Genomic DNA, 11,711 nt, shown 5'->3' with positions numbered 1-11,711 from the left:
GTCTGTCTGTCTGTCTGTCTGTCTGTCTGTCTGTCTGTCTGTCTGTCTGTCTGTCTGTCTGTCTGTCTGTCTGTCTATCTATCTATCTATCTATCTATCTGTCTATCTTTCTGTCTATCTATCTATCTATCTATCTATCTATCTATCTATCTATCTATCTATCTATCTATCTATCTATCTATCTATCTATCTATCTATCTATCTATCTATCTATCTATCTATCTATCTATCTATCTAATGTTCTTGTTTATTTCACATTCACTTAAACCATAAAGCATTGCCAATTTAGATCTTAACACAATGTGAAATGGAAGCCTCATTCAGTTTCAGCTTTATATAGAGGGTGACAGGGTCAAAGGTCACGTTGGGGCTAACTATCAATCCAAACAAAATGTGAAATTGAGAGGAAATGCAAAATAGTGTAGGAAATTTTGTAATTTTTATCCTGATTTATCGTTTCAAACATTCTACCTTTGGCAGTATTTCTATGTGTGCGACAGACAGAGAGAAAGAGAGTATATGCTCATGGTCACACAGATGGTGGGTGTGTTGAGTAGGTGTTTGTTTGAGTGGGTGTGTCTGTGTGGTGGGAGTTCACAGTGTGCCAAAGAAAGAACACACAAACACATTCATGAAAACACACCCAATCGCGCCACACCTCTCATCCAGCATCACTGTCATGTGACCAATCCCTCTTCACCTCACAGTGGGCATCATAAAAATACAACCAATCTCCTGTCACCCCTACGTATGCCCTATGGGCAGTCTCTTCCACACCTTCAAAGTAAACTGACATCAAGGCCTTACTCTTTTCCACAAACACATCATGTTTATTTGACCATATCAGAACCGTTTCATTGCTTTGAAAATCACAGTGTAATGGAGTATATTTTGAATATGTGTGTTGCAGTCATAGACACTTTCTGAGTACATTATAAAAGGTGACAAAGAGACCTAAAGCCAAGCCAAGATTGCTTTTCACACACACACACACACACACACAGGTTTGTTTTTATGGTTTATGGGGACTCTCCATAGGCGTAATGGTTTTTATACTGTACAAACCGTATTTTCTATTGTCCTACACCAACCCTACACCTAAACCTACCCCTCACAGGAAACCTTCTGCATTTTTAGATTTTCAAAAAAACTCATTCTGAATTATTTATAAGCCTTTTGAATTACGGGGACACTGAAAATGTCCTCATAAATCACCTTCTCGTTGTAATACCTATGTCATACCCATGTTATTATACAAATTTGTGTCCACATAAACATGCACACACACACACACACACACACACACCAATATACTCTTTAGAAATCTCCTTAAGATGGCATTTAATTAAGCTAAAAAACTGAACTGAGCTAAATTAAACGGTCAAAAGCACTCTGTCAAAACGCCTAAAGATAAAAAAGGATTAATTTCACCTAAGACTTGTAATGTTGCCTACAACCCGAAGAGGCCGCTGTTGTCAAAATATTCAATTTCTTCAACATTCACTATTTCTTCCTCTATGTAGACTACATAGGGAAGACTTGGATAGTTGCCTCTTTTTACTCCAGTGAACATTTAGGGTAGGTACTTGAAATCAAGTAGAAAAATTAAAGTCTAAAACTTTGATTTTAGATTTGAATTTAAAATGTAAATGTTATAAACCTACATTAAGTTAACATTTTCCTCAAGTTTGGCTAGGAAAAAATACATTTGACATTAATGGGGAAATTTGCCACAGATGTTGACTACACCTTGTAGTTACATTACACTACATTATATCGTTATAATAATTTTCGGCATGTGTAAGTTATGATCATGAAACCTACAGTGTATTGTAAATACCTTTATGAAACACAAAAAAGGTAAAAACTGAAAAAGGTGACACAGAAATATCAAACTATATATATATATATATATATATATATACATATACATATACACACATTCAGTAAATACATACAATTTAAAATAATGCATTTAAAACACATTAGAATAAATAAAACAATTTTCCAGCTACTACAAAAATGTTATTTTATTATTTTTTTTTTTTTGGTGTTTGAACGTGTTGAAAGTTCTCTGCCTTGAGGAACTGACTGACCTCAGACCTTCTGTGAGAGTGTCTATTTATTCCTCTGCAATCCAGTGTTTTCTTACACACCAAAGCCAAAAGAAGTGGAATCTGCAAACACTGCCTCTATTTGATGTAACACCTGTATGTGAAAAACACATGTAACTGAACCACCTCTGAATTGACCCTGAAATCCCGCCTTTCTGACCAATCCTTACTTGACAAATGCTGTCTGACCAACATTAGATCTTGTCAAATGTGTATGTTTTTATTTATTTATTTATTGTCCATATACAATGAAAGTCATTTAGGTCCAATGTCTTCTTTTCTGTTTTGCAGGTTTGGAATGACATATAGGCATGTAAATGACAATATAATTTTCATTTTTTTGGGTGAACTATTCATTTAAATTTTTTTTTTTTGTACATGCAGCTCATACTAACATTCCCAGAGCCTCATGACCCTCTGACAAATAACAATGAGGCATATTTTTCTGCAGCAATGTCAGCGTAGGCCTATGTGGGAATTATCTGGATGATTCTAAGAATGAGTGTCATCTCTTCATGTCTTTTCTTCTGCTCATTTGCTCACACGTTTCTCTATGGTTATGCTGGATGTCATACATTACTCAGCCACAGATGTCACACAATCCACCCACAGTCTATGGACTAACTGTCTGACGACTCTGATCCATAACAATGCACACAAAACTGGAAAACACTTTTTGATGTTATAAGCTCTAATCTGATTGTTGTCAGAGAGTAAAAGCATTTTTTATCAGTCTGTCTGGAAACAAAGTTGAGTTCACTGAGGTACTGTTGAAGATACTCGTTTTTGAAGATCAAAGTTTGCGAGGTTAGTGTCATCAAATCTATATTCAGTTTTGTTTGAGACGGCAATAAAAATACAGTAAAAACTGTAACAATTTAAAATATTATTAACATCTATAATATCTGTTTTCTATTTAAATATGTTTTAAAATGTAATTTATTCCTGTGATGCAAAGCTGAATTTTCAGCATCATTACTCCAGTCTTCAGAGTCACATGATCCTTCAGAAATCATTCTAATATGCTGATTTTATTATTATCAATGCTGAAAACAGTATTTTGTTTTTGGTCATTTTAGTTAAAAATGAAAACCTTGAAATATGTTTTGTAGAATTCAGGATTCTTTGATGCACAGAAAGTTCAGAACATCATTTATTTGAAATAGATGTTTTTTTGTAACAACGTAAATGTCTTTACTGTCATTTTCCATCAATTTAATGCATCCTTGCTGAATTAAATATTCATTTCTTTATTAATTCCTTTCAAAAACAGAAAAATCCGACCTCTAACTTATGAATGGTAGTGTATATTTGCATTTTGTCTATAACAGATGTTTAATGGGAGGTTGCATTCTGACAACTTACCCCATATAGAGCGACAACATGCCCCACTGCACTTGTAACATTAACCAACCCTAAGAAATATATGTTATACATGAATATAAAATAAAAGTAATACATAACCATATAACCAACAATACATAACCCTTTTCATTTTATTTGTATGATTCATTATCAGCGGTCAGAAATGGCATATATCTAAAAGACTTTGCACATGACAGAAGATAGCTATTGATTGAGACAGTGTCAGTATTTTGGGGGAATTTCTGCGTTATCTGCAAAAGTGCTGAAACCTGCCCCTCAGGCATGTGAGTTCACATCTGTTTATTTCACCCAAGCCTCACTCAGTCTCAGATCTATGTCATAGATGCATATATCATATGCTGCTAATATTACATGTGCATAATAAACATAAGTAACAGTAAAGTGTAGCACTGGGTTTTTAGTACAAAACTAATAGATTAATACATCTATATCACTGTTAAAAGAAGGTAGTGAAAAATTAAATAAACAGGCTTTATTCAGCCACTGCATTTTCCAAATCAGTTCCATAATCTGGCATGTAGCACATAAAGTGTAACAACTCACCTATGTTTTTATATATTATAAATGTATTCTTTTATACATTGTTTTTAAAACCTCCACAAATAAGATTATATCAGAAAATGCAGAAAATATTAGGCCTATATATTATGAATATCTTTATTTCTAATATTTTTATTTAATATTTGAAATCATTGTTTTTACCAAACATAATGGTTACTACAGTTACAAAAAAGAATGAAATAGGATCTCTCTCAAAGAGCTTTCAGATTCTTCCTGATATTTTGTTTATTTCATTTTTATGGTAGTAGTCAATAAAATCCTCAACTTACTGGAAGTTCAACAAAACGTATAGTTTTTGTTGAGGAGCAAGGACAGACGGAAGTCAGAAGTCAGAAGTTTGCTACTCAGCGCAAAAGACAAATAGCAACTGTTAAAATCATAATTGTTGTTGTTTTGGATGAGCAGAGAACAAGGACCCTCACCTTTTAATCACGTGACGGTGAAGGTGTGTGGAGGTGGGCGTGTCCTCTGGCGCTCACCTGGGTCTCTGAACAATCCGAGGGGTCGAGCAGTGCGCTTTGACGGAAATGGACACGCAGAGTAAGGTGGACGTATTAATGGCTTCACCTCTAAAAGCTGGATTCCACAGACTGGAAATCCAGAAAACTACATGGGACGTTCCTGACCGGTACACCTCACTCAAGCCCGTTGGCTCTGGAGCCTATGGGACAGTGTGGTAAGGGGGCTGTTACGGTGAATTATTATATGTAGAAAGAGACTTACATATGTTAATGGAGGTTTATGTTGTACATGTAAGAGGGGTTTCTATATGGTGTATGGCAAATATTAAGAGAGACTGAAATGTATATGTTAAGGAGGTTTATAGGCTATAGTAAATGGGATTTATATGCTACATGCCAGATTATGGAACTGATTTGGAAAATGCAGTGGCTGAATAAAGCCTGTTTATTTTTGAAAGCCTATTTATTTTATTTTTTCACTACCTTCTTTTAACAGTGATATAGATGTATTAATCTATTAGTTTTGTACTAAAAACCCAGTGCTACACTTTACTGTTACTTATGTTTATTACGCACATGTAATATTAGCAGCATATGATATATGTATCTATGACATAGATCTGAGACTGAGTGAGGCTTGGGTGAAATAAACAGATGTGAACTCACATGCCTGAGGGGCAGGTTTCAGCACGTTTGCAGATAACGCAGAAATTCCCCCAAAATACTGACACTGTCTCAATCAATAGCTATCTTCTGTCATGTGCAAAGTCTTTTAGATATATGCCATTTCTGACCGCTGATAATGAATTATACAAATAAAATGAAAAGGGTTATGTATTGTTGGTTATATGGTTATGTATTATTTTTATTTTATATTTGACCTTTTGTACGTAAGGAAGATGCTACATTTGTTTTGGTATTGGAATTATATTATAATACGTTTGTTTTTAATATAAAAAAAATTTTCCCCGACTCTACAGGTCAAATTTGACCCACATTTGAACAAATCATGGCCTTGATCTTTTAAGCATGTTATGCAATGTTAAATAGCTCTTTTTTCTATCTTTATTTAATAATAAAATTTGACCCAAAATATAAGACATTTTCAAAAATTTTCAGTTCACACATTTTGTTCTCTGTAATGGGGTACAGTAGAGCTAAATGCTGTCCAGCATAAAAGTCCTCTTGGATGTAATTGTCTCCTAAAATGCTACATTGCAAAAAAATGGTACTATATTCTTTTTATTATTATTTCAGTATGCATGATCTAACATGTACCTGTAAAATGCACGTAATATGACATACAATAGTGGGACTTGCATGCCATCTCTCTGTTATCTGTGAAACTAATTTCATGTTAACTGAACATGTGATGAGGCTTCTAATGATAACTTGTGTGCAGTTCTGCAATTGACCAGAAGACAAAGGAAAAGGTGGCCATTAAAAAGCTATACAGACCATTCCAGTCTCTGATCCATGCTAAACGTGCCTACAGAGAACTCCGGCTGCTCCGTCATATCCAGCACGACAATGTAAGTCTTCTTGACAGACTTATAATTTATGAACTTTCATTTATCATTTAGACCAGAGCTTTATGTATGCATGTCGTTTCATAATCCTTCTGTCAATTGAAAGAGAAAGAAAAGATTTCATGATACTATTGTTGTGAAAGCCCCCCTTTATCTTCTCAAACCGGTTTCTGTGCTTAGTAAACATTATACCTGACCTCACACTGCTGCTTGTTTAATATGGACTTCAGGTTGAGTAGCAAGAGGATCAAGAATAATTAATGCAATAATTTATCCTCTTTTCAAATCCAAGCCCAGTTAAGTCACTGACTCACTGGCATTTCAAATTCATAATTATTTTTAGCAGCATTGAATTTTCCAGGGCAAAGTTTGCTTTAATGATTTTTTAAGCAACAGCAAATAAACATATAGCTGGAAGCAGCAAAGAAATATGACTTCAGGGTAAGATATTCCAAAGCTGCTTTTTGCACTTTGGCCAGTGGCACTGTCGCCTAGTCAGTCTGCTAACATTGACAACTCTAAACCTGAAGTTCTATGGACTACCATATACTCCCTAAAATGCGAGAAAGATAAGAAAATTAACAAACTCTATATGTGCCACTCTTGAGTTTTTGGCGTAAACTGAATAATTGCGAAATGAATCAACAAATCTAACAAATTTTTGCGATGCAGAGACCAACCCTGAATTCAAATATATTCTTCTTCTTGTAGGTTATCTGCCTCCTTAATGTCTTCACCCCTGATTCCACACTGGAGAAATTTGATACTTTGTGAGTGTCAAGATGAACAGAATGCATTCCTGGGCAAAAATATTATGCTTGTCATGACAGGCTGAAGGATGCAGAGCATGCATGCTGGCTCTTGATGCTTTGACCCCAGCCTCAGTCCATTCCTTTTGAAGTTCACTCAAATTCTTGAATCAATTTTGCTTGACAATCCTCATAAGGCTGTAGTTCTCTCTGTTGGTTGTGCATCTTTTTCTTAACTTTCTGTTAACATGCTTGGATACAGCACTCTGTGAACAGCCAGCTTCTTTGGCAATGAATGTTTGTGGTTTACCCTCCTTGTGAAGGGTGTCAATGATTGTCTTCTGGACAACTGTCAGATCAGCAGTCTTCCCCATGATTGTGTAGCCTAGTGAACCAAACTGAGAGACCATTTTGAAGGCTCAGGAAACCTTTGCAGGTGTTTTGAGTTGATTAGCTGATTGGCATGTCACCATATTCTAATTTGTTGAGATAGTGAATTGGTGGGTTTTTGTTAAATGTGAGCCAAAATCATCACAATTAAAAGAACCAAAGACTTAAACTACTTCAGTCTGTGTGCACTGAATTTATTTAATACACGAGTTTCACAATTTGAGTTGAATTACTGAAATAAATGAACTTTTCCATGACATTCTAACTTATTTAGATGCACCTGTATGTGTGAATTTTTGTGTGATTGAGACTATGTGCTCTATGCAGAGTTTTTTAAAAATTATTATTTTTGACCATTTGGTTGATGCAAGTGATTTTTTAACGTTAAGATATTTTTAAAACAGAATAGAAAAACACAAACGTCAACCATATTGAAATGCTTGCATTTTCTTATGCTTTTGCCCAGCTATATGGTGATGCCATTTGTCGCTCAGGATCTTGGGCACATAATGAAGAAGAAACAGTTAACCAGCAAAATCATCACATACCTGTTCTATCAGATACTGCGAGGACTCAAGGTTTGCCATCATTCTGTTCATTGCAACTTTAATTCTTCTTCTTGATAGATGTTATACACCAAGTTTCTTGAATACCACTTATTGATGATATTGAATATTGAATGATATTGCATCTAAATAGTAACTGAAACTTTTTTCCTTAGTACATCCATTCTGCTGGGATCATACATCGGGTATGTACAATAAATCTTACAGTATTTAAATACTAGTGTTCAAATGTTTGGGGTCTGTAAGATTTTTTAATGTTTATGAAAGAAGTCTGTCATGTTCAAAAATAAGATCAATAATATGAAATTGTTAAATATTATTACAATTTAAAATGACATTTCTGCTATCTGAAAATATTTGCAATGAAATGTATTCATGTGATGCAAAGCTGAATTTTCAGCACCATTATTCCAGTCTTCAGTGTCACATGATCCTTCAGAAATCATTCTAATATGCTGATTTGCTGCTCAAGAAACATTTCAGATGATTGTCAATGCTGAAAACAGTTGTGCTGCTTAATATTTTTGTGAAACTGTGATAATTTTTCCCCGGGATACTGGTCCCACTTTATATTAAGTGGCCTTAACTATTATGTACTTACATTAAAATTAATCATTTGGTACAATGCACTTATTGTGTACATACATTGTGTACATACATGATTTTACATTGTACTTATATTTAAAAAATACCTGCATGTAATTACATCTGTAATTACATTTATAATTACACTGTTGACACATCCCTTACACCTTAACTCGCCCTTAAACCGACCCATACCACCAAACCTGTCCCTAACCTTACCCAGCAGTGTTTTGCAATACAATATGAACACAATAAGTACAATGAACTTATTTTTTGATGTAAGTACATAGTAGTTAAGGCCACTTAATATAAAGTGGGACCGGGATACTTTAATGAATAGAAAGTTCAAAAGAACAGCATTTAAACTTTACTGTCTTTACTGTCAATTTTGATTAATTTAATAGCATGATTAAATGCAAAATGTTAATAATGAGATTACTACAAATGCAGGCCATGATGTTTTTTTTTATATTTTAAAAAAATGCGAATAAAATGTTAGTTCCACGTATTTACATTATACTTCACAATATGGCCAAAATCTGATTAATAGCCCTATTGGAATATGCATGTGCATGTAAACACATTCGATGATATACATGATGAAATGACAGAGATCACTGATGTCTTATTTCAGGATCTTAAGCCTAGTAACCTTGCAGTGGATGAAAACTGTGAATTAAAGGTAACATAGCAAAGTGAAAGTAAATGATGATAGAATTAATGACCAGCAAAATAATTGTAAAATATTACAAATAATATTATGAACAAATGATCATTTGTTTCACTCCTGAAACCTTTTGTCATTTTCAATGTGGCCTGCTTTCTGACACTCTTTGTTAGATCCTGGACTTTGGACTGGCGAGACACGCTGAAACTGAGATGACGGGCTATGTGGTGACACGCTGGTACAGAGCCCCTGAAGTCATTTTCAACTGGATGCATTACACTCAAACAGGTGACCTTTGACCCAACACATTGTGTACAAGGTGATTTAAAAAGTAAGAGGTTGACCCTATTTTTTTCTATTGTGTCTTTTGTGGATGGGTCATTTTCTGTTCTGTTGTTCTGTTGTATCTAGTCTTCTGTCACTCAGTTCTGTTCTGTTCTCAGTTGATGTTTGGTCTGCTGGCTGCATCCTGGCTGAGATGATAACAGGAAAGGTGCTTTTCCCAGGCACTGACAGTATCCTTTCTCTTTCCTCGCTTTTTAAGTATATCTGTCGACCAAAGGAGTGCCTATTCTTTAACGCTATGTGAAGGTATTGATCAGCTGAAGAAGATCCTCAACTTGACAGGCACACCAAGCTCAACGCTTGTTCAGAAAATGCAAAGCAAAGATGTAGGCAAATACCATCAGACAACTCTTACTGCCTATTTTAGGAACATGTGATTCTTGAGTCTATTTTTCCATTATTGTTTTGATGTGTTTGCAGGCACAATCATATGTCCGCTCACTTCCAGTACAAAAGAAAAAGGCCTTCAAAGAGGTCTTTTCTGGTATGGATCCTAATGGTATGTCCACAACTCCCAAATCAATTTCACCCTTAGGCCATCCAAGATGTAGATGAGTTTGTTTCTGCATTGGAACAGATTTGGAGAAATGTAGCCTTACATCACTTGCTCACCAAGTGGATGCTCTGCAGTGAATGGGTGCCATCCAAACCGCTGATAAAAACATCACAATAATCCACATGACTCCAGTCCATCAGTTAACGTCTCGTGAAGCAAAAAGCTTCATGTTTTTAATAAACAAATAAATTATTAAGACATTTTTACCTTCAAACCATTGTTTTAGGCTAAAATACAAGTACTCTACCACTGCTTTATCCAGTAAAAAAGGAGAAATATGTACAGATTAAGCACCGTTTACAACGAAAACAGTCCAATGTTTTTTTTTCTTACAAACAGAGACATTAACTGATGGATTGGAGTCGTATGGATTAATTGTGGATTACTGTGATGTTTTTATCAGCTGTTCGGTCTCTCATTCTGATGGCACCCATTTAGCGCAGAGGTCAATTTTAAGCACATTTTCATTGTTGGGTGAACTGTCCCCGTTTGTCACAAACGCATTTGTGTGATTTTGCATAGATTTTGAATGAGGAAATTTCACCATCTAGTGGTAGACTACTACATTAGCTACTATATTACTATGATAGCCATAATTATTATTATTGCTTGACAAAGCTTTAAGCATTTAATAATATTCTAAACTCTCAAACAAGGCTTTGTAAAGCCGATAATAATGTTTGTCTTGACAAGATTTCCCATCTAATGTATTCTTTACTGTAATTCAGCTTGATTTAATGTGTGCTCTATTTACAGCCATCGGCCTGTTGGAAGGCATGCTGGTTTTAGACTCGGAGGTCAGACTTACGGCAAAAAACGGTCTTTTGCATCCATATCTTTCTGAGTTCCACGACCCTGAAAATGAGCCTGTGTCTCCTGCATATGATGATTCCTTTGAGAGTCTGGATCTGGCTGTCAGCGAATGGAAGAGTGAGAGCACATACACACAAACATACATATAAAACTCCATCTCATTTAACATTTAAAATGCATTCTGTACTCTGCCATTCTGTTTAATCTGCTCTGAAACATTTCTAAATTCTTATGTTGGCATTGACATAATTTATATTTTTTAATGCTATTCTGCCTTTTCATGTCTCACAGGTCTGATCCACATGGAGATCATGACATTTGACCCAGACAACCCCAGAGTGACTGCAACATAATACCTCATATTCACATCGAGAGAACAGCACTCCACAGAATTAAAGACACTGATGGACGATTGTTCGCTTTTTTGTCAAATGCCATTGGCTAGATGTCTTTAAAACCTGTTGTTATTGTTAGTGAGGAAAGATAAAAGTGTAAAAAAAATAAAAGATTTTTTGTGGACGTTCTTTGTTCTTAATTATATTATATTATATTGACGTTTAATATGAACTTTTATAGTATTTATAGTATTTTATAGCAAACCATTGGATGTTAGTTAGACGTTAAAATAATAGTTTACCGTTAGGGGACGGTATTTGGTAGGTAAAGTTAGTATCTTAAGTTACCTTAAATCTCTGTTCAAACGTGCCAGTCTTCTTCGAAGTTTCCTGCTGCACCGTTAAAGGAATATATTTAGGATCTGCTGGATGACAGTGTACCAAAAATGTGTATCAGGTACCTTGTATTGGTTTTTGGCATGCTCTGTCATTTATCAGGTCTTCTTCACTCTGGTAAATCAATCATCTGCTTTGACAGAGGTTGGTATCTCTCACAGGACAATTGCTATCAGGTTCATCCACTTAAACAACAACAGAATTGTACTTTAAGTAGTATAAGGAATACTAACTGACCTGCCAGCTAAACCCTCACTG

General features: G+C 35.0%; 1 protein-coding gene across 2 annotated transcripts; it reads left to right on the top strand.

Moving 5' to 3' along the window:
- The first annotated feature begins 355 nt into the window (after positions 1-355).
- LOC107551519 (mitogen-activated protein kinase 14-like) lies at positions 356-11,184 on the top strand. 2 transcript variants are annotated; one of them, XM_016233135.1, is made up of 14 exons: positions 356-363; positions 558-563; positions 4,571-4,737; positions 5,925-6,054; positions 6,763-6,821; positions 7,657-7,768; positions 7,912-7,941; positions 8,976-9,023; positions 9,182-9,296; positions 9,452-9,523; positions 9,600-9,679; positions 9,774-9,852; positions 10,666-10,839; positions 11,014-11,184. In XM_016233135.1, the coding sequence occupies exons 3-14, from the start codon at positions 4,589-4,591 to the stop codon at positions 11,073-11,075; spliced, it is 1,110 nt and encodes a 369-aa protein (XP_016088621.1). In that variant the 5' UTR covers positions 356-363; positions 558-563; positions 4,571-4,588; the 3' UTR covers positions 11,076-11,184. The 2 variants fall into 2 exon arrangements, with proteins under 2 accessions (XP_016088621.1, XP_016088620.1); XM_016233134.1 differs by lacking the exons at positions 356-363; positions 558-563 and having other exon boundaries at positions 4,514-4,737.
- The last annotated feature ends 527 nt before the right edge of the window (positions 11,185-11,711 follow it).

Source organism: Sinocyclocheilus grahami, unplaced genomic scaffold (genome assembly GCF_001515645.1).
Source record: "Sinocyclocheilus grahami isolate Dianchi unplaced genomic scaffold, SAMN03320097.WGS_v1.1 scaffold426.1, whole genome shotgun sequence".
Classification (NCBI taxonomy): domain Eukaryota; kingdom Metazoa; phylum Chordata; class Actinopteri; order Cypriniformes; family Cyprinidae; genus Sinocyclocheilus; species Sinocyclocheilus grahami.
Note: the sequence above shows the minus strand (reverse complement) of the source record. Positions and strands in the feature narration are given on the sequence as shown.